Genomic DNA, 24220 nt, shown 5'->3' with positions numbered 1-24220 from the left:
TGTGATACGATGGAGAAAAGAAATAACAAATTACTTTTTTTGTTGATCATATAAGCATTATTTTCCGGAAATGTTTATTTAATAATGAACTTAAGAATGGTAACAAACATTTATGAGTACTTACTCTGTGGGAAGCACCCTAGTAATTAATTCTTTTATTAGTCTATTTAATTTAATCTTCACCCTGTGAGTTAGCTATTTTTTATCATTTTCCAATAACAGAGGTGGAGAAGGAAGTACAGAGAATGTTACTGATTTGCCCAAGATCACAGCCATTGGCAGTGCCACTATTCAAATCTTGGTGACAGAGAATCTGACCACTGGGCCATCCTGTTGCTACCTGACATTCAGGGAACTGGTTCTGGTAAAGGAACTGGCTCATGGACAGGTAAAGAAAGCCTCAGAGCTCAGTGGAGAAGAGAGACACTCTGGAGAGACTCTACCTTTGGTCTCTGGGTCTCAGGCCCTCAAAAGAGTAGGGTCAGGCCAGTATGGCCTTTTGATGGGAGTAGATAGCTCCTGATACCCTTCCTTCCATCTTATGGGAGATAACAGAGAACAGAGGGAACAGGGCAAAGAGCAAATACTGAAAATTCCTACACTGGAAAATATCTAAATTTGTGCAATTCATTATAGAATGGTAGGAGTTATGATGAGGCAGTGAGGCATCCTGAGTTGAAGTCTGCTCACAGCTTTTACATACAAATGTAGGGAGTTATTAGCATTTATTTAGCTAATAAATCTATTAACTCTATTTTATAATATAGCAATTTATAACCAAAGCTGAATTGGAACATTTGTAAATTACTTGAAACTCAGTAGCTGTTTCCTTCTCAAGAACTTAGAATTCGGTCAACTTTAAAATAACCACTATGAAAAATTTCAATCAGATATACATAAAACTTTGGAGAATGGTAAAATCAATCCCTGTAAACTTTTCGACAATCATCAAGATTTTGCCTTTGTGTGCTATTAGCTTCACTTATCCCATCCTTGAATATTGTTCTGCTAAAGTATTTAAGAGCAAATCCCATTTGTCCTAAAGCTGTCACTGATCCCTACGTGCTTTAATATGCATCTCAAAAATTCATACAAATGCATATAAAAATAAATTTTTATAAACCACAATGTGATTTTCAAGCCTGACAAAACTGAGAATAATTTCTTGTTATCAGGCCTGGTCTATATTCAAATTTCACTAATTATCTAAGAACTGTCTTTTTTTTTTTTTTAATTTGTTTTGTCAAAACAAGATCCAAACAAGGGACTCACATTGCATTCTGTTTCTTTAGTTCCTTTTACTCTAGAACAGCCCCTGCTCAACTTCCTCTTTTTACCAGCCAGCGACTTAAGAAAGTACCTCAATTAAAACCAATTTTATTCATTCCAAGCTTCTAATTATTTACTATGCACATCAGAACACAGCGGACCTGACCAGTATCTTCCAGCTTCAGAATAAGTTTTCAGTTCCCTTACTTTTTGTCTTCAAAGAAAAACAACCACATAGGACACATCATAGGGGCAGCTGTGTTTTGTCTTCCAGAAGTTATCTACATTACTAAGGACTAAACATGTCTGTTATTACAATGATACTTAATTACAATGGGAAGCACAGTGAAGTCCTATTTGAGAGACTGGTAGGAACACAGCCAAACCACCCTTTTGCCCCATTACAAAGGAGGCATCAGTGCCAACCTGGGTAATTCTCTCAAGAACAGAGCTGCCCATTGTTAATTATGGAGTCTGGGGAATTAGCAGTCTAACAGATGACTGTGATGCAGGGGGAAAATCAGTTTGCCGTATCACAGAATGTGCTCAGCTTATTTTCTGTCAGGGGTTTTTAATTATTTATGATGAAGCTCTATTGCATGTTTTGTAATAATAATGAAGTCTTAGTAACATGAAACCTCACTGAACCAGGGCATGGCTATTAAAGCTTTGCTGAGAGCAGGGCAAGGGAGCCAGGACTTCTTACCAGCTGCTTTTTTTTTTTTTTTTTTTTTTTTTGGACTGGTAATGACTATCAGCTCTATAGACAAAAAAAAAAAAAAGGGAAAACTGGCCAACTCTGAATGGCAAATCCAGTTTTGTCAGTGAAGCCACCACCAATGGCAAAACGACTCCGAAGTGGCCTTTTTGCTTTCGTCTGCTGCAGCTCCTTCCTGCTCTGCCCTCACTCAGCCTGCCTTCAGCTCTGGGCTTAAACCAAAGGCTGATGGGCCCTGCCAGCCACCCCAAGAAAAGCTTCCAGTGGGGACGTCCCCTGGGAGTCTCAGTAAGATTGTCTCCTTTTTACACACCAGGTTTATATTCTGTGAACGGAAACAACAAAAAAAGGTACATGTAAATGAAGTGAGGACACTCAAGATCTGGGCGGCTGCTGCGAGCGCCCACGTCAACCAAGTCCACAACGTGCCGCTGGAAGGCACTAGGGACGACTCCTTCCCACCGCCCTCTCCCTCGGCACTCCACAGTCATTCATTCAAACCCATTATCTTAGTTCAGAAATTACGGTGATTTTTTTATTTTTAAAGACTTTCTCTGAAGAAAAAGCAATCCAAGACGTGCTTCATTTAGAATAAAGAGAGTGAATTAGGTAAGAAGGGCCAAGAAGGTGGGATGGGAAAAATGATTCAGAATTATCATGTCCCCTAAATCTATGGGAGCGTGACATCTGAAGAGGCAATAAAATACAGCCACTCTTAATTACCTAGAGGCCAACTGTTCTGTCACTGGATAATCTAGGCCATTCTTCCTCTTTCTCTCCAGTGTGAGGTTATTATCTCACACTGCATTTCTGTTACTTAGTGCTAATAAAAGGCACAATACATCAATCACGCACTTGCTATCGCCACTTTCCTACAGCTTATGAGTTCCTGGAGGACAGGGAATGCGCTTGAATCAGCCCAGAGGTTTGCACACAGTAGGCACTCAATAAATAACAGCTTTAGCGAAAAAGTCCCGGGAAGCTTCCCTGCACCCACCTCACCCACCCAGACTACTGCCCGTCCACGGCATGCTGTAGTGTGTCCTACTATAACACCTATTACACTACGTTGTAAACTGGCACGTCCTTCCTCGTCCACCCCCAGCTAGCAGTTCAGCAACGCAAGAGCAGCTTAGTTGTTAGTTACATATAATGCTTAGCACAGTGTTTGCCACACAGGTGTTCATTAAATCTCCTGAATGAATGAAGAATGAATGAATGCACGAATAGGGCAGAGAATGAAACCTACAGCCAAAAAACTACTTTTTTCCCCCAAATAAATTATATACAAAAGACATAAAAATTGAGCACTGATTCCACAACTCAAAAATCAACCTATTGTTTATTGTATAACCAATCATCTAGCATTTTTGCTATTCACTTACAATATAGACATTTGGGGTTTTTATTTTCTTTATTGATAGATATTTGGGTCATTCCAAGTTTTCACTATTATAAACAATGCTGTACAGAACATAATTATCAATTAATGTCTGTGTGTGTGTGTGTGTGCGCGCGCGCACACACACATACAGACTCTGCTTTGTGCCAGTCACTGTACTAGCTAGGCCCTTAGGACATAATGGTGAGCAGATACTAGCCTGCTCTCAGGAAGGTCAGACCTTGGTAAGAGATGGATGTTCTTCAAAGAATCATATATATATATATATATATATATATATATATATATATATATATATATATATATATATATATCACGAGCTGGGATAAATGCTGAGAATGAAACGAATAAAGTTACCTGAAAGCATCTCATACAGAATCTGATAGAATGCGGAGGTAGGCAGGATGTGCAAACGCTCAGTACAGGACGAAACGTGGCAGAGGCACAGAAGTGAAAGACTATCTGGCTGGACCTCAGAGAACACTGGTGGCAAATGGCGTCTCTGCACACATCTATGAGCATTTCAGTCACATATTTATTTAACAGATATGTACTGAGCACACATTACAGCATGGAACTGTGCTAGGTGCTGCCGATTCAGCAGGAACAAAACTGACATGATCCCTGCCACCTCAAAGCTTTCATCCTAGCAGAGCAAATTCTGCAGAGAGGAATTCCTAGCTGAAAGAGAACAGTTTAAATTTCGTTAGATGCCATCAAACTGCCTATTTTGGAGTTTGTTCAGCCCTTCCGGGACCCTCTTATTCACTAAATTAGCAGACTCCTCAAAGCGATTTTTTGACTGAACTGGGTTTATTGGCTCAACATAGTTCTTTATTAAGTCAATCAGTGATCCTGGGGTTGCTGAGCTGTCTCGGGCCAGAGGGACTCCACGGCCTGATAGAACCACATGTACAAACACCACAATCAAAAAAGACACTTCTGACACTCTATCAGGGGACAGGAAGATATTTCACTGCAAAAGCTTATTGTTAAATTAGATTTGAGGCCTCACTGAAGATTTAAATTATGCATGTTATACCTGCTCTCACTTATCATGGAAAATTGAGGGATGACTGTATGGAACCTGCTACCCAGTGGGGCAGGCTGATAACATCTAGATATAGGTGCTTAGCAGTTTTCAGCAATTCATCTCGGGCTCATCCTCTTGCACTAATTCCCAATTATCTGTACCCCAAGCAAATTTTTCCTTCATTTTTTCCACAATCTTGATCCCCTTGCCCCCCACTTCTCAGCAGATGATCCTGCCTACCAAAACTGGTGAAATTGATTAGGACTGTCCATCAAAAGCTGCCTTCTTCTCTACTTGAAACTCTGGATTTCAGTAATTCTCTTTTCACTTCCAACAGTGTCAAAGCAATAGGTATCCTGCTTCTCCAGAACTTTATTACACGTTCTCCCTATTGTCAACAATTTCCCTCTTTACCAGCAAACTTCCATTGACCTACACAGAACTCACGTCTCAAGTTTAAAAACCAAACAAAAATACTTGTTTGAATCCTGCTTCTGTGGTTTCCCCCTCGACCTGCCATTTCTCTCCCACATTAATCCCCTTAGTCCTGGTTGGGATTCTGATCACCTCGTTTCCTCTTGCTTCTAGAAAGTGCCACGCGTCACACTCTGGCCTGACCTGCATTCTGAAAACACAGACTCCCATTGCCTCCCTCTGTCCTGGGCTCTGGGATGCCCCACGGCAGTTGCAATCAATCTTGGGAGTATAGAATTTGACGGTCTTCACAATTTGGTTCCCCAGTACCTTTCCAACCTGACCTGCCACAAAACCTGCCTCACACTTTGCTGCCTTTGGTTTGTCCTGTTACTCAACTTTCCCTGGAACTGCCCTGTGCTTTCCTATTCTGGGCCTGCCCCAACTCTCATTCATCTGTCAGAACCGTCCCTATCTTTCAGGACCTAGTGTAAATATCAGCCAGCAGAGCCTTGCTGGTCTCTTCTACTTTACTCTCTCAGTATCTGGTAAATGTCTGTTCCCTAACTGAATGACACAATCCCTGGAGACTATATCTTATTCATCCCTGTATTCCTCACACAGTTGGCATACATATCCTGGTTTTGAATCCATCTTCCCTGTATTCCTGCGATGTCGGCCCAGAGCCTAGGTTTTCTGAATTTGGTTTCTTTATTAGCAAATGGGATTAGTAATACCTTTTTAGGATTAAATTTCAATTTATTATAACCCGCTGGGTGAAGCAAAATGAAACTTTCAGAATTTTCTGATACCTAAGGCAAGATCCAAATATTAAAAAATATATCTTATTTGCTTTTAACTTGCTGTCATCACAATTAATTTCCAAATAATATACTTTACCTGATGAAAAAACATCCTTTTCTCATACTTGTGGTATATCTCTAAGTTTCACCAAGCACTCTTTTCAATATTACTTTGGCTGTTAGCATTAGAATCCTACTTAATTAAAAATCTCATTCTCATTGAAGACTTCCATGATAAAATTTGCTGTGCAAACAAAGTTGAGAGGAATACCGTAACAGGTGATGATGGTAACAGACATGGGACGTCGGCTAAACTGTTTACTTTTAAATGGCAATAAAGAAACAAAGGTAACTGAGAATATTAAAAATAACAAAGGACAGGTGATCTAAATCATTTTTAAAAAATCAATAATCCACAAAATATTATTAATGATGCATTTTGATCAGACTTAGAAAAGAGTTTATAAAATCTAAAATAGGGTTAAAAAAATGAGTACCATATTCTAGATGAAACAGGAAAAATTTGATGGAGACTGTGAAATTTCACCCAGCGTTGTCTGTGGTCACCCTAGAGGGTGTTCGAGTTCTGTCTAATCAGCCAGCCAGTTTCTTTAACCATGAGACACAGAAACAGAGTTAACTTACTTCATAGCCTCTTTTACTTCACTTACCACCTCAACGTGCAATCTTGGAGTTTCTGCTTTAATAATTTTGCAATTTGGCCCAGACCTCGGTATCACACGTAGCTCGAAACCAGAGGAGGAAGTAAAATGTGTAGCTGTCACCAATATCTAGGTAGACATCATAGTTTGTTAGGTGGAGATATGAGGAAGTCCAAGAAGGAGTGGCCAGTATCTTAGTCAGAAAAGGGGCTAGACAGTGCCATGAGCAATACAGGTCAGGGGTCATTAGGAGAGCGGTCAACTCAGGTTCACAGGGCCAAGTAATTTCAAATGAGAAGCAGACTGGACATAAAAGATTAACTCTACCTAAGTGGGCTTGTTCACAGACATAGAACTCGGGCAGCAAGAATGGAGTTGGCAGTTAAGAAGACCTTACAAAAGCCTGGGTGTTAGAGTCACCTAGATGTACCACATATCCGCTTTGGAACTCTGAATATCGTTTCATCTCACAAAGCCTCAGTTTCCTTTTATTTATGGAAGGGAGAGGACAGTAGCAAGGAATGTGAGGAATAAAATGGGACACTTAGATGTCCTAAGACATCTGGTTCCCTGGTTGGGACAAACAGCTAAGAGTGAATTCACTCTCATTAAACGCTAATTCCCTTCTCGTTCCCCAGAAGCTCAGGGTAACTCTTCCACTCAGGCTCTGTCTAGTTTACAGGTGGGCAAGTGATCCATCCTAAGAGAGAAGGGAGTGAAAAGAGTAGGAAGCAAAATAATTTCTGACACTGGCCGTTCTACAACAAACCTACCATTAATGCACAAGTGAATGTACTTATTTTTAAAGGAGACAGGGGAAAAAAATGTCCAAAATTGGACTGGTATGTAACTGCAGCTGCAGAGTTGCATGACTTCCGGGAGATTACCTAAAAATCTGTGCCTCTGTTTCCTCACCTAACAACCAGGCTACATGTATCTTCCATGTTTCAGGGAAATACTAAAACAAAAAAATCCCATTAAATCATTTTCAAATTGCAGGCAAAATGTAAATGCCCTTACAAGGACCGTGATGAGATGACTTTTGACTTTTGATATCTATTTGGATAATTTGGTAAGCCAGGTCGGACTTGCTGACCTAAGATAAAGCCAACCCCCGTCCCCTGCTAGGCCGAACATTTCCTGGAGCAAGTTCCTAAGAAGACTAATGATACATCCTGCTCTTACTGGGAAAGAGAGTTTCTCCTATTACATTTTGGCATATTTTTACTTTTAGTTTAGTAAATAGCTGACTGCAGAGACCACAAATAATCAATTTCCAGAACACAAAAAGATCTGGGTGATGGAGTTGATGGAAGTTCGCACTTGCTTATGTTTTAAAAACAAAGTTTACAAAATAATTAGTTCTTAGGTCAAATAATTAGCAAGTCTTTTTGGGGTGACCCAAATTAAAGTTGGTACGGAGTAACATTCTTTTACATTTCTTTGACTCCAGATTATTGAATCGCATCAACATATTTGAAAGTGATGCAAACTCATTTTGCTTTCTTGCATCAATTGTTCAGAACAATGTTTGTGATAGGATCTCTAGGGAAGCAGCTAGAGTCTATACAGGCTCCTTTCAAAAAAAGGTACACAAAGAAAGACACATACACAAACTGCAAGGAAATGAAATGCAAACTATAATAAAATGTGTGATAGTGAGATAGTGTCAATAGAAAAATTTCTAGTTTGCCTGTAGTATTCTATTGCTCAACTAAAGAGAACTAATCTTCGTAAAATGACTTATCATAAAAATGGTACGCGTTATCTCTTTTCTCTATGTTCAGAAGAATAGGCTTTATTTCAAGAGCTCATTCTCTATTACCAGGAAATAAAATTCAATCAGATATTAAGGATGATGAATACAAAAGTTCCTCTCATTTAACATGGAACTTTGACTAATATTGAGTTATCAGATATATTTACTACATTTATAACAGTACCATTAAAAAGAATTAAATTATCTGTACTGTTTTATTATAATAACAGTAGTTACACTGAAAGTATAAAATCACTTCTATGATTATTACTATTATTATAATAATCTGGTCATAATCAGGGCTGGGCTACCTTTCTCAAGGCTCAGATTTCTGCGGGGAGGCTGGGTTCAGATAATCTGCCTGGTAATTAAGCTCCCCAGGTGATATCTCATATTACTAATGTCTGAGAACCATCGTCTCAGACTTAGAGGAAATCTTTTCAGACCTACAAATGAAACGATGGCACATCAAAATTTCTCTTCAGAAGAAGCAGTGTGGCCATACTATTTCACATCTGTCAGAAAATTCTATAAGGTAATTGGACAGGGCCACTGGGTATAGACTTGCTTAATCTTACCTACAGGTTGATGATGTAACTTGGAGAGATTTCAAACTGAATTCTTCAGATGTAAATGGCATTCAATACTCTTTTTGCATTTGGGAATTTTTTTTGTCCAAATGATCCTTGAAGGAGTACTCATTGTATGTAGTGCCATACTTGTCCATGCTAAAGGAACCAAAGGGACACTATGACAAGCCACATCTGAGAATGAGCACAACATGCCAGCCAGGAATTAAACATATATCTGGCCTAGAGCTTGCTGACACCTACAGAGACATTTGTTCTTCATTGCAACTCACTTTTAAAATGAAATAACCAATGCAAGTGATATATCTGACATAATATCACCAAAAAATAAAAAAATAATAGCTCCAGATAATAATTTACAAATGTCACAGTCTCTGGAATGAATCTAGAAGGTCTATGGCCAAACGGTTTGAAAAGAAATATATTATTAGTATTAAAAAATGTAAATTCAAGTATCACTTTCACCTTTTAGACTGAAAAGACTTAAAACACTAATAAAACTCAGAGGTGGCAAGAATGTAGTAAAAACAGGCACAGTCAGCCCCACATTGTCATCTGGTATGATCTTTCATGATGGCAATTTAGTAATATTTATCAAAAGCCTTAAAAGTATGTCTACAACTTGACCCTGAAATTCTATTTCTAGCAATTTATCCTATAAAGATGTTCATTATAGTACAAGTGAGAAAGCATATCGGAAAAAAGTATTTGCGGTATATATCCAAAGAAATAATCATTATTTATATACAAGTTCACACTCTATAAGCAAAGTGCATGTCTTAAGCTTCTTCTGGTCCTAAGAGAAATAAAAAATTCTTATTTTTAAAAAATTTAACTTCACATTCAACAAATATCCATGTTATCAGTCAAAAATATAAAGAAGAAATAAAAAGAATGCACATGATCAGGAAGCAAAAGTCAAATGAATAGTTGTAAAAATTAATTTAAAAGGCCCATTATCAGCTCTTTTTGTTTAAATTTTTATTCATTTATTCTACAATATTTACTGCATTCGACTGTGAATCAGGTACTAAGCTAGGTACTAGGGACACAGCAGTGAGCAGAGCAGTCTTGCCTCTGGCAGGGGCTGAAATGGTGGAAAAACAGTTGGAGGGGGCCGCACAACTCCGCCTCCTGTTTCTCGGATGGAAATTAAATACGTGTGTCCTGGTGCCAAAGGTGTTTATAGAGTTAAGCACATGAGTTGCCTTTTGGGAATTATGAAGCCCACCTCTTGTTTTAAAATCCAGTCTCATAAACTTACAAATTGAGCGATTTGGGACACACATTTTAAACATTTTTTATCTGTTTGGAATACTACTACGTACACCTCACATTTTTGAGCATGTTAAACACCTGGCATTGCGCAAGGCCCAGAAGCACTGGGCCAAAGTTATTTCTCTCCCTTTCCTTCCCTTCTTCTTCCCTTTTCTGCACTGGACTGGCTGCCCTTAGCTGCAAACACACTGGAACCAAGATAATGAGATACTCTGACTAGCAAGAAGAATCAGTCAATGCTCCTTGATCCTAGCGGTAATAAGGACCCTTCACCTAACATTCCCCACTGTTGCTTACATTCTAGACCAGCTTAAGTCCCATCAGAGGCCAGGCCACTACTTCCTGGAAACCACTGGTACCTGATAATGAGAACCCATGTCTCATTCTTGGGTCATACCCTCTTCAATATCTTTAAACAATTTACAATTTCTCCTTAACTATTCTGCACTTTACCCAAAGGCCCATACATCTCTCCTGACACAGCACTTCCTGGGAAGAACTTGACAACAACCATTTAGTAGACACTTAGTCTGATGTTACCATCCTAAAAGTTTTATACCTGTATTCAATCATTAATGCCCACATTGACTGTATGAAATGGGTACCATTATTATCCTCGCTTTGCAGATGAGGAAGGTACAGCTTAGAAGTTTAAGAATGTCCTTTGGCTGAAATCCTATTAAGGTATAAGTTCTGAGACCTTCTCTCCAAAGGGTAGCCCACTGATGATTTCATATTTCCTCTGGCAATGGAGAGTCAATTATTTCAAGTACGGCTCAACTTCAGGCAACTTTGACGTCACCTGGGAGCTTATCAGGAAAGAAAATCTTGGGCATAGCCCAGATCCACTGAAATACAACCTACACATTAACAAGGTGTCCATGTGATTTATACACACGGTTACATTTGAGAGCACTGTTCTAAAATATAAAATCACTGTATCCAACTTTCTATTCAGTGAGAATGACTCAAAGCTTCCATTGGACTATATGACACCTTTATGTAAATTAGAAAAAGGGATCCCATCTGCACATAGTGTTTGGAAAAATGATAACGTCACTGTACAAAAAAAAAAAAAAAGGCAACTATTCCTTGGGGCCACCATTCTCTCCCATGGCTGGGCACAAACCAGACAATATCTACTCGGAACATCTGCAAAGTATATGGTGATATTGGCCATTTTGTGCCAATCTCATATTCTTTGAACTGAAGTAGTATCTTCATACTGACACCATCCTTGGCACTGGTAAGGCCAAAATTTCTAAAACTCTGACAGCATTGCTAACACTAAATTTTCCATTACAATATGGAATACAGGATCAAGCCCAATTGAAGGGTAACAGAATCCAAAAATATTTTGAAACCCAACTTTAGCGAGGGTTTGGCTACAGTGTTCTATAACCAAATAGCTACACACTCTTACCCCTTTGCCATGGGCACAGCCTATTAACAGAAAGTAAAAATGGCTAAAAAAAAGGTCAAGAGAATGAAGACTAGGCTAGCCTTCGGGACTGCACAATCACCTGAATGGCTGAACTCTTACCACAGAATCACTGAATGTTCACCACCTCCCAGACATGTCAACGTCTACTGTCAACACAGTCTTCTTTTTAGCTCAAAACCATTAGACTTTTTACCAGGGAGGATGTGTGTACATCCAAAGAAGCAGATAACCCACCAACCATTCCAGTACTCTTGTACAACTCAGCAGTGATACCAACCTTCTTGATATAAGCCAGTAATGCTACTCCTCTAAGTCATTTTTCATGTTAAACAAATAATACAAGATTATAGAAAACTGCATAATCATCTTACAAAGTACTGGTGGTAACAACTTAAAGGTATCTTCTTAGCAGATTCACTTCAAGAAACATAAAATCAGGAAAATAAATGTGTTCAAAGTATAAGTTTACAACACATTAGGCAAAATTAATAATCATAGCTTTTAACAAAGTATTTTTTCATTTCTTGAAAGGTGTTCTAATATAATACAAAAATGTCATTATTTTTTAAAGTACATTTGCTTGCTGATATTTGTGTTTGGCTATATACACATCTGTTCATGAAGATTATGAATATACTAACTTATATTATTTAAAAGTACAATTATGTAGCAAGTATAATTAATTTAGGGCAAAATAACATGGTGTATGGTTTCTTAGAAGTAATAAGATTTTAGGCTTTGATACATGTGACTTAGGTAAGCAATACTGCTACTTTGCCAAATATTAAGCAGGGCCTACTATAAATATCTACAAAAACAAAAAATAAGCCCAGAACTGGAATTATTCTTTCAGTGGGGTGAGAATGAGAAGGAACAGTGCTAGGTACCTTCACTAGATCCCTTCAGACTTCATTAGGCATTCACTTTCCTTCGTTCCAACAGATATGTTCTGCCTCTCTATTTGAAAGTAGATGCACTAGTTTAAAATTAAAGGGGAAAATCATGCATTACTTGGTTAAAAATAAAAAAAAGTATTTATGTGATGTTTTGCCAGGAGTTAACCAAGAACAGCCAAATGACCAGATTCACAACTTCCTCCTCAAGTGTGTTAAACTATGCCACATGTATTTAATATGGTGGCTGTCAGTCCCCGGACCTTCAAAGTCTGAGGGCTGAAAGGGGTTTAGAGGGAGACTGCTTAAGCAGAATTCTCTCATGTGTTTGGACGAATGAGTACTGTTCCTTAAAGTACTATTTTCTTTTTTAAAAAACAGCCAAATTAGTTTATGTTGACCAGTACATAAGAGATACTTTTTTGTTCATTCATTCAACAGAGTAGAACAGTGTGCTAAATACTGTGCTAATTTAAATAATTAAAGCCTGATCTCTGCCCTCAAGTGTGAATTTTCTTCCTTTCACCAATTTTAAACAATGACAGACACATGAGATGAGTTACTTCCAGATGAGATGGGCTGCAAAGCAGACTGGGCACTGGTAAGCTGAGGAAGTGTTACCTGAAGACAGTTGTTATATATGTACAACATGGAGAAGATGCTGGTCTTCATCAGTTTTATCCCCACATATATAAACAGGGTCCAAAGGTCGTTTCTAATGCACAAGACAATAATCACGCAGGAACGTGTGTATATGTATACAACTGTGTGTGGATACCTTTGTCTACAGTTCTGCCTGTGCTCTATACCCCTACTTCAACAAACCAAGGTACTTTCCAATATCTCAAGACATAAACAAATAAGAAATTTATGTGATAGGGCAAAATCTGCTTGCATTACCCTCTTTCTTAACTGACTATAGCCCGCCCACTGAGCCAGACTTGAGATGGTCTATTTCTACAATAGCTGGAGACCACAAAACAAAAGAAGAAAATCTAGGTGAGCCTGTTCATTCCCTCTAAAATGCTATGGATAGTGAAAATATGAAAGGATTCTGATGCAAAATCAGCCAAATTAGTAGAACCCCATTGCACTCATAGTCCAGCTCCCACTCTTGTTAAAGGAAATGCTAAAGTGAGAGAACATATGACCCCACTAAGTAATGACAAAGCCACATAGCAGCTCTATCATCCCTTGTAAATGAAGTATTTGATAATAAAAATGTCAAGTTATTAATCTAGGAAAAAAGAAGTCCTCTACTGAGCTAAGTAGCCAACATAGAGTGAATAAGGAAATAAATTGAGGCCTCAAAAAAGGAAAGATGTTTGTGTTATAAAGAACAATTACTACATTTAGATTCACTCTGGGCAATCTACCCATTAGTTAAAGAAATATTTTTAAAGGTACCTTAAATTTAAAGTGAATAAATTCAGCTCCTGTACAATCTTGAAGAAGAAAACAAAGCTGAATGACTTACACAGTATAAAATTCACTGCAACCTTAGGATATAGAATATAGTACTGACACATAGATACACAAAATAAACCAATGGATCAGAATAGAGTTGAGAAACTCATACACACATTCACTTGATTTGCAACAAATGTGACAGACATGGTATTACATTAGGTAAAGGATGGTTTTTCCAATAAATGAGTTAGGTTAATTAGATATCCATATGGGGGAAAAAAGGGTGAGCACCTCCACCACCTCATACCATACTCTACAATCCATCTGAAGTGGAGTTTAGATCTGACTGTGAAGTGTAAAACAACAAATAATTAAAAATAAGAGACAACAGGTTATCTACATGACATGAAAGTAGGCAAAGAGGACTTCAAAAGGATACAAAAAGTACTAATGAGAAGGAGGAACAAACAAAAAACTGCTTTTCACTAAAAGAACCAAGAAGAAAACAAAAATTAAGCCATATCCTTAATATATAAAGAATGACCACAAAATAATAAGAAATCAGAAAACACAATAGAAAAAAAAGTAAAAGTATTTTATAAAAGATAGCCAAATGGCCATTAAACATATGAAAAGGTGCTTAACGTGCCTACTTATCAAGTAAATGCAAATTAAAACAGTGTAATACTGCAATCCAGCCACCAGAATAGCTAAAACAAAAAGATTAATAAGATCAAGTGTTGTCAAAAATATGGAGCAACTAGAACGCTCATACTCTGCTGGTGGAAGTATGAATTGGTACAATCATGCTGGAAAATTCTTCAGTAGCATCTCTATATTGACATATATTGATCAGGTGTATACTTTCTGACTCAGTGATTTCAAATCTTATGTACATACCACAAAGAAATGTATGTTTATGTTTACCAAAAGACAGATACAGGAATATTTATATTGGCGTTATTTATAATAGCCCCAAACACCCAAACTCACCTTAACAACAGGATATATAAACAAATTGTAGCATATGCATAAAACAGAATACTATTCTACTGTGCTGTCCAGTAGAGTAGCTACTAGACACAAAAATTTAAAAGTAAATTCAAAAGATTAAATAAAAGTAAAAACTCAGTTCCTCAGTCACACTAGCTACATATGGGTTCAACAGCCACATGTGGTTAGTGGCTACTGTGTTGCACAGCACAGACATAAAGCATTTTCATAAAGTTCTATGTGAGTATTGTTATTATGGAGCAATGAGAAAAAATGCATTACAATTACAAGTAATAACATGGGTGAATTCCACAAATGTAATATTGAGTGAAATAAACCAGATACAAAAGAATATATACTGTATGCTTCTATTAACACAAAGTTCAAAAACTCACAAAAATAATCTATGTTATGAGAAGTTAGGATGGTGGTCACCTTTTAGGGGTTGGAAATATAAACCAGAAGGGAGTATGAGGAGACCACTGAACCTCTGATCATTTTGATTCAGATCAACAGATACAGATGCGAATGTGTTCACAGTGGTAAAATACATGGACTCAATAATGATGATGTGTGTGCTTTTTTGCATACAAAAATTTCCAAGAAAGACAGACAGACCAAGAAGAAAGCAGTCTTAGTCTAATGTTGAAGTCTTTCTCTGTTTCAGAGTCCCCTCTGATGAAACTAAATTCAAGTTACTCATCCTAGATAAATGATAGCATGCCTTGGGATTATGGATTAACTTCAGCTAAAAAAAAAAAAAAGATAAAAACATCTCATCTTCATCATCTATTTTTACATGGCTGAAAGGGGTATAAAATCAATATAGAACTGCAATAGAATACAGAGTAAAGAGAAGAAAATGAGGCTAGGAAGGATTTGCAAGATATTAAAAGAGAAAGGAAAGGAGATATCCAAAGGGATTTTTGAAGTTACTAGTTCTAGGAAATCAATGGTGACTCAACTCCCAACCAGAGTCCTAGAGAGAGGGGAGAGATGGCTGATGGATCATGTCAGTCATGAAAAGTTTCTAGATTTCTTTAGACAACTTATTAGAAAGAAAACTAGAAGCAGGAGTACAAAGTGTTCCTATGAAAAAGTGCTGGCTGTCTTTGGTGGCCAGTCACCAATGCAATTAAAATAAGTATCACTAAACAATACCCACGAACTCTTCATCTGATTTTGAACCTTAAACACTGTTAAAAAAAAAAAAAAAACCCTACATAGATGTAAATATTGTAATCACTTATGATATTGAGATGCAAAGAAAAATCTCCATTGGGCTAGACACCATCATCGAAATTAATCTGTTGTTTATTATAATAAGCTAAAATAAGTTTTAAAATAAGTTTTAAAATAAGTTTTATAAGTGCTCTAGAATGGAAAAGTTCCAGAAAGGCAGGAGTTCTAAATTACAACAAAATTACTTTAACAACGAATTCGTCTCTGTTAGAATTTTGGAATCAGAGAATCAGCATGAGAGACAGTGCTGAGAAGGATTTCAGAAGTTGTCTATTTCATCCCTTGTCTTATTTCTGTAACATTTCCTTAAAGAATCTCACATGTTAAAAATACATTAATGCTATTTTTGAACACATCCAGATAAGGAGATTTCTCTACCTCCCCTGGTATCCCATTTCAACGACTGTCACTCTGAAGAAAGTTTTCCTTAAAAAATCTCCTAAATCTGGTCATATTGTTTAAGTTATTTTCTGTTTATTTTATTCTGAATAAATGTGGAAGATTAAGAGTATTCATTCTCTTCATGATGATAATTTATTTTATAACTTCCAAACTCTTTTTTTTTTATTTATAAAACATTTTTCACATACATTATCTATTTAACTCTATTATTATCTGTCCCATTTTACAGATGAGGAAATTTAGGCTTAGGAAGGAAATGTGACAAACTGAAGGTTACTCAACTATTCAGTGCTTGGGCTCAAACTCAGCTACTTATTTCATAAATAACTGTTACTAAATCATGAACCCCTGAACCTCCTCCTGCACCCCACACTGAACAAGCCCAGAATAAGCAACTGTTCTTTAGGACAAGCTTAGAAAATGCTGAGCAAAATTGGAGGGTTTGCTTCTACAGAGAAGCTACATGTCACTTTATCCTCTAAACTGACAGTGAATAATTGTGATTTGTGCATCATTCCTCTTCTTCTACTAACTGTACCCAGAGTCCCCTCAGTGACTGTCAATCAAATTGCCCAGCTTTGTCCAGAGAGCTAGCACAGAATCCAGGCTACACCAATCAGGCAAGTTTTTCCAGGAATTTGAATCTTGAGTAAAGTCAAAGAAGACTAAAAACAGCCAGAATTCATCTGTCTCACAGAGGAGTTCTCCAGAACCATCCTGGTTTCCAAGAAGCTAGACCTTCAGCTTCTCCTCAATTTTCAGAGTGAATTCATAATCCCATAAATTCTCTTTCTACTTAAGTTAGCCAGTTTGGGCTTCTGTTGTTTGCAACCAGAGAACCTTGACCAATACGACTCTTCAGAGGAACAGATTAAAATATATACTAATTAACTTCTCCTTTTATGATGTGCTTATTAAACTGGTGAGTAATATTAAAATGACATGTCTCTTAGCATTTTGTAAACTAAAAAAAATTCCTCATGTTGAAAAAAAGTACAGTAATTTCCTATTCAACTGATCAAAGACAGGAATAAGTTGGCAAATTCTTCAGAATCCTGCTATCTCTTGAAAATGGCTTCTGCTATCTTAGATCTCTTCAACAAGGACAGAAAATTCAGAAAGTTGTAAATGTATTTAACGACACTTTCCCTGTGACACATCCTCTCTTAAAGAGTTCGGAGAGGACAAGAGGAACTGTAGCAACATGTCCTCTTGGCCTTTCCACTCAAGAGAAAAGGAAACACAAGTGTCAGGACCGCACACTCCTGGCTAGTTAGTCAAAGGCAGCTGCAGCCTAAGTGCTAAATGAGGCCCAGTCATCAGGACTAACAAGTCTAAAATTATAAACTAGGACAGAAGAAAAGGTGACGTTAGCTACTCAGCATTAACTCATAGCTAAGTTCCATTCGATAACTGTCTTGAGTTCACTTCTTTAAAAAGCACTGCATCAGATTCTTTTCTCTTCTTGAGATTGGCAAAGGGACCTGAGGCCTGCCAATACTTTGAAACTGCCACAAGAATATCCTGATTTCACAGTTCACAGAAATTACAAGGCAATGACAAAGGGTTCCAGGATCTATATATCTGGAGTAATCTGCTCAATGAACAAAAGGTCCTACAACACTGTGGTATGTTGCAGAGGAGACAATGATTATAAAACCAGAAGCCTGTTTATCATAAGGTAATTTGCAATCTGAGAAAGTAAGGCGTTTGCCTGTGAAATAAAAGCAGGCAATGAAGAAAGAATGGCAACTGCCAGGTATAGACAGTAAGTACACAAAACTGAGTGCTCAAAACTTGTGATCTACTTCCCCACATAGATCTTCAAGACAGTTCTTAGCCATGTTAACACAGAAACTATTCACCTCTTCCTTTTTGTTAAGAGCTGATTTCAGCACCAAAGGAAAGAATAATCTGGAAAACATGTCTAAATAAGACAGGAAACCAAAAAATAATGTGATGAAAGTTCTCTTTTGGAAAATAAGGAATGACACAGTAATCTCATAGTTGAATGCTGTGTACCTAGTAGAGGCTTAAACATACCTTTTGATTTGACTAAGTGACAAACATTTAATCCTTTCAATACCAGCTATCAACAGTTGTGTTTAGGGAAATGGCACTATTTAGAAATAAACCCTAGATCACATACATTCAGAAGAGTCCTCAAACATGTTCTCTCACTTGGGCTGAGTCCAAGCAGCTCACCTATAAACATTACTTGTTTAGCAAAGAAAGTCCAAAGACATGATACCAGATACATAATCAGGGGAGAATTAATTTTTATTTTGGTAAAATTTTGGAATTTATTACAAGCCACTCCTGAACTAGTGAGCCCTAGAACACTAAGTGAAGTCTACGAAAAGTCATGCAATATTATGCCACCATCTGGGACAGAGACTGTGGCCTGGACACCCCCTGACCACTATGCCAGCCCCCAGCTACATGACTCTGAATCCAATGTAGTAACACTTACACAGTAGCAAAAGAAATTCCGATATTCTGGTGTGGCGTTCCATAGCTAGAACCAATTTCACGGCAAACAAAACTCTGAGCAATTTCCCAGTTAAGAAAAGGCCACATCATGTGTAAGTTATGCTTTACCTTATAAAATATATGAACTCAGAAGCAAGTACAGATAGGCTGGACAATACTGAAAAGTGTTTGTTGTTATATATGCTACAGTACTGTAGGTTATGATCAATGTGGCACTAGGTACAAAGCTTTTTAAAAAATAAAATGTATTTATTTTATGTCTTTAGTGCTATGAAATAACATAAATCACAATGCATTACTTCCCAGTAATTGCTAATAAAATGCATACTAAATACCTTAAACTATTTATAAAATACAAACCATTGTAACCAAAACCTTCTGTAGAAAATTCTGAACAAAACATAAAATGATATTATTAAATAAGTATCATAGACAAGAATGTAAAATCGAGACTTCTTAGCCTAGATTCAAAACCTTTCATAAGTACATCCTAAACCATACTTTGGTTCTTATTTTCCAGTTCTCCTCTAGAAGAATTCTGCTCAAGGTAAACTGACCAATTTATGTATATATACACTGCATGCACATTCCTTTTTCTAAACATTTAGTTCAGGCATTCCTCTTCTCCAGTGTGCCCCTCCCTCAGCTAGTCCCTGCCTCTTCCTAGATTGTAAATTCCTGCCTATCCCTGATTAAACTCTGAACTCCAAAAGCACATTGCATTTATTCCCTTATACACATAAAACAATGTTGACATTGTTGATTTAAGTCATCAGCTCAACAACTCTGGGGGCAGAAGAGGAGACTTTCAATTGTTTAAGCTTACAAAGCATTTACCAATTCATAAAACAAGAATTTTCTGAGCCTCTACTATGTACAAGATACTATGTCAGGGATAACAATGACTACCAAGATGAAACTGGCACAGATACTTTCAAGGAGTTTAAAATCTGGACAGGAAATGAGATCAATACACAAATCATCATAATTAATACAAGCAAGACAATTATAAATACTCCACTATGCGTTCTGCTAAAGGACGGTGGGATTACTCAGTACTAAGAGGGAGAGTAGAGAAGAACACTAGGAGGAAGAGGCAGTTGGGTAGAACAGGAAGGAGACGACAAAATTCCTTAACAAGAATTAACAAAGGCAAGGAATGGGAAGCGCTCAGGAACTTAATGGATAAAGTGAGGGGAGTGCGATGAGTTAGAATAAATGTGCGCGCGTGTGTGTGTGTACACACACATATATAGAGAGAGAGTAGTGAAAATGGAACAAAGGTGAAAGTAATTTACAGTATGAATTAAAGGGGACTAAACGTATTGAAGAATTCAAGGTCAGCAGACATTAATGTCACTATTTTAGGCAGCATTTAAAGTAACCAAAAGATGTGGGAAGATTTCACAGGATAATTATGATATCTGAGAAAAATTATGATATGATGCTGATTGCTAACTGAATGGTATTCAAAATAGTAAAGTCTACTTAGCTATAACTGATTAAAGAGCTCAAATAATGCACATTGTTAAATATTCTTCAACGTATTGCTGTATGAATAAGGCATAAATTCCACTCCATCTTCTACATCTACATAACAATGATTTCAATATGAAAATCTAACATCTGTATAACAATGATCTCCATATGAAAATCTAACATCAAGGCAAGAACCTGAAGGATTTTGCTGGAGCATCTAAGAAAGATGACTTTTTGGTATAATTTACAAAGATTATACTATATTTTAAAGTGTAAGTTGGCAACATATATCAATCATACCACACAACTGGAAATTCAGAATTCATTAGAATGCAATGTTATCAACCAATTATAGATTGGTAAAGTCACTGGTATTTAAAAAAAAAAAAATCCCTCAACAGAATTGTCTCACAATTGCAATAAAACAAGCATGCCACCTATTTCAGAAACTCATTACACTGAGATTTCTTAGGGGCAAAAAAATAACACTGATCCTTTAAAATTCAGACTGCTGAGATATCCATGCTGCCTCATCTGAGTTGGGCAGCATGCTCCCAGGCTCATCAAAGGCGCATGCCCAGATCTTTTCACTCTTGAGAACAGAAGCAGGAAGGATTATTTGCAGAGGGTCTCTATGTTATTTGGAAAATAAGAACACTACGTGTGAGAGTATCGGTCAGATAAGAAATAATCAATTAATTTCAAGGAATCATCCGAGAAACAGAAATCCCTGATTTTAAGATTATTTGTACAATCAGATGCTTCTAGATAGTAACAGAATCGAAGGTGCACAAAAGTGCTTTATTTTACCTATGATTCATTTTTGTAAGTTAAATCTCAGTTTATGAGTCACACTGAGCATGCCAACTCCTTGCTATTACCTATTAAGCCTGGTATATGGAAACATCCTTGAGTGTAGTTTATCAAGAGTACTAAGAGACTGAAACTTCTGATCGAAGGCCCTAAAATACTGCTGGTGCAAAAGAGGTGTTTTGTCAACAAGAGGTGAGGTGTTACCAGCTTGCTCTGAGATCGGCAACTACACGCCCAAAGGAACAAAGACTGCACCCATCGGGGGCCTCTGCACAGGTGTCACTCCCTGGTGTAACTTCCTGTGGGGCAACTGAAGCATCGCTCAAACCTGGAGCCACCATCATACGCACCAATCTTGTCTGGCATCACGTATCTATAATATTTGGAGTGTGAGTGATTACAACATTTGTTTCCACCTGAATAAAAAACTCCGTTTCCTGTTTCAACTAAGAGATAATGCTGGATATTGGAAATGTTTGTTTTCTAAAAAGCTGACAATTTAGATCTTCCTAACCCTTTCTCAAGTGATTTTAGAAGTTTCCATGACTTTAACACAATTGCAGGGAAACGTGTTTGAAAGGTTATTGGAAGTGACAGATGGACCTATTTTGAAATAAAATTAAGCCTATGGTACTATTGAAAGGAAGTCACGAAATCCAAAATTAAACTGGACAGAATGGTCTTAAGCTGTTTTGGTTCTTTTTTTCAAAGAACTATAAAGAGTGGGAGGCTGAAGCAAGGCCACTGCCTCATCTCTGAATTCCCTCATTTCAGTCAGTTTGTCTTGAATTAACAAACTGTTTTCTTAATGGAATGTGCACCCCTAAATTTTAAACCTCCATATATTCATTGCTAAGAACACAACTCCAATTCTTTATATACGTCATTTTAAAGATTTAAGAAAAAAACATTTATAACAACTTACTGAACCATTAAAAGATCCATTTAAGAGATGAAAAAATGTGCATTTCAAAAACCCACTATAAATCCCAGACACGTGAAGAGACCGTTTGCACTGTGGACAGCTTTGCTGGCAGTTCCCATGAGGAGCCAGGCCTACCTTATTGTGCTCGTACTTGTAGGGGATCTTGAGCGTGTCCATGGCTCTGATCATAGCCTGCATGGCCGTGAAGATGTTCTGGTACACCAGCTTGGTGAAGCCCCTTTTGTCTTCATCGGAGTATCCCGACCCGTGGATGATTCTCATTTGCTTGATAAATGTACTCTTGCCACTCTCTCCTGTCCCTGAAAGATGGACAACAGCAGCTAGTCAGACCACGACACCTTCTCACAGTTCCCAGACAACTCAACTAGAAATGGTGCCCCAGACTTGGCATTTCCCGGTGGCCTGCTGAGAAGAGCATCACAGGAGACTGGCATTGCTAGAGGTGGAAACGCCACCTGCAGTGAACACTTGGCCAAATTAGAGGAATGACAGTACATTTCAGAGGCAGAGGAGCTTTAAAAAAACCCTGTCACTTCTTTGGAAGCCATTCAGCATGAATTTTGATAGTGATTTGTAACCATGTATCTTCTAAGAAACACAATGAAAACAGCGTCTTTTGAATAGAATAAACCCTTGATAAAGCTCTCTTCCCTGGAGAATATCTGAAAAGTTTCCAGAAGGCTGGGTTGTTTAGGCAGGATTTGGATCTGGAAATGACAATGCACTTACACGAATGCTGTTCAGAGAGTAATAAGAGAAAAACACCTAAAATTTTCTAGATATTTTCCTCTTATTTTAAAATGGGGTATACAGAGAGTACAGTATCCCGATAGAAATGAGGACTTTTCTGGACAGCAATTGCACTGATTACTAGGGGGTTTGGTTGACTGACTTATTCCAAGGAATCACCTATTTCAGAAAAACTATAGTGACTTTCCTTCCTTCTGCCCATTCTTGATAAATAACATGGCACAGAAATTTATTTTTACTGGATTTTTTCTTCTGTTCTGTCTTCATTTTCCCCTTCAATATTCTTTTTCTGGTACCACAAACCTGAAGTTAATCTCTAATGAAGCTACAAATGTCTGTGGGAAGAAGGAAAGATGGAAAGATGATATCGTTTCACTGACTGACAGTATATTTCTTCTACAGTGAATATAAAACTATGAATCTAAAAATCTTCATCTTTCTAAATGTTAACTGGCTTTTTTTATATGTCACTTCATTTCTGAATTACTTCTCACTCACTTTTGAATTTCCTTGAGATTTCCAAAACAATCAATGTCTTTGTCTTCCCTTAACAATGTGGGAAAAAGCTAAAAGTACCAATTTAGATATTAAAGATGGAAGAATACGATAATAAAACACAGATGACTTTATGACCAGTGTCCTTGCTGCCATTTCCTATCCAGAGGGGAGGGAGGAAAGTGGAAAAGGAGAACTAAAACCAAGTCTCAAGATCTGTCCTAATTTCATTTTTCTGGTGGTTGGATTTCATTACTATCTTTACAAACAATCACAAAAATTCAAATAAGTACTACAGTTTTCATAGAAGCACTCTTAAGTGAGTACAGATGTCTTGGTAAACACAGAAGTCTTACACAGTTACGATGAAAGACTATTCCTAGTCGCCAATTCCTTTATCATTTCCATATGACTTTTAATAAAGTGATCTGGAATTCCTTGAAATATAAAGTTAACACTGCAATGTGAATGCTATCAACCCATTTTAACAAGCTTAACCCAAAGAGTTGAAAATATTTTATAATCCCAACCAAGAATACTGGACAAAACGCAAAAGTATTTAAAAAGTAGCATCTCTAGTAGAAATAATGCTATGAAATTATTTCTCGTTATTTATCAATAATTTATAGAAAGAAATTAGTATCTTGACCAAGCAGTTCAAAATATGTGTGTGGGGGGGGGGGGGAGGGAATCTAGATCGAGTCTTTATCTTTATCACAGAGCCGACCACTCTAAGAGACCAACTGTAGACATAATCATCAAATCGAATCTCTGCCAGTTTTTTCCACAACAAAAGCAATAAATCTTAATGAGTGAGGTTAACGGTATGAGAAGAAAAGGAAAGAGAATCAGGCAACAGGGTCTCTTTCTCTTGGCTATCTGAGCAGCTCTGTAAACTCATCTCCTCAAAAAAAAAAAAAAAAGGCAAAAAA

The 24220-nt window shown here is 37.3% G+C and overlaps 1 protein-coding gene across 1 annotated transcript in view; it reads right to left on the bottom strand.

Moving 5' to 3' along the window:
- GNAQ (G protein subunit alpha q) overlaps positions 1 to 24220 on the bottom strand; it is a 268792-nt gene that overhangs the window by 152151 nt on the left and 92421 nt on the right. Inside the window, exon 2 of the mRNA XM_016157640.2 lies at positions 22158 to 22342. Coding sequence (XP_016013126.1) covers positions 22158 to 22342 — 185 coding nt within the window. The remainder of the gene's footprint in view (positions 1 to 22157; positions 22343 to 24220) is intronic.

The sequence above is a fragment of the Rousettus aegyptiacus genome, unplaced genomic scaffold (genome assembly GCF_014176215.1).
Source record: "Rousettus aegyptiacus isolate mRouAeg1 unplaced genomic scaffold, mRouAeg1.p scaffold_m13_p_3, whole genome shotgun sequence".
Taxonomy (NCBI): domain Eukaryota; kingdom Metazoa; phylum Chordata; class Mammalia; order Chiroptera; family Pteropodidae; genus Rousettus; species Rousettus aegyptiacus.
Note: the sequence above shows the minus strand (reverse complement) of the source record. Positions and strands in the feature narration are given on the sequence as shown.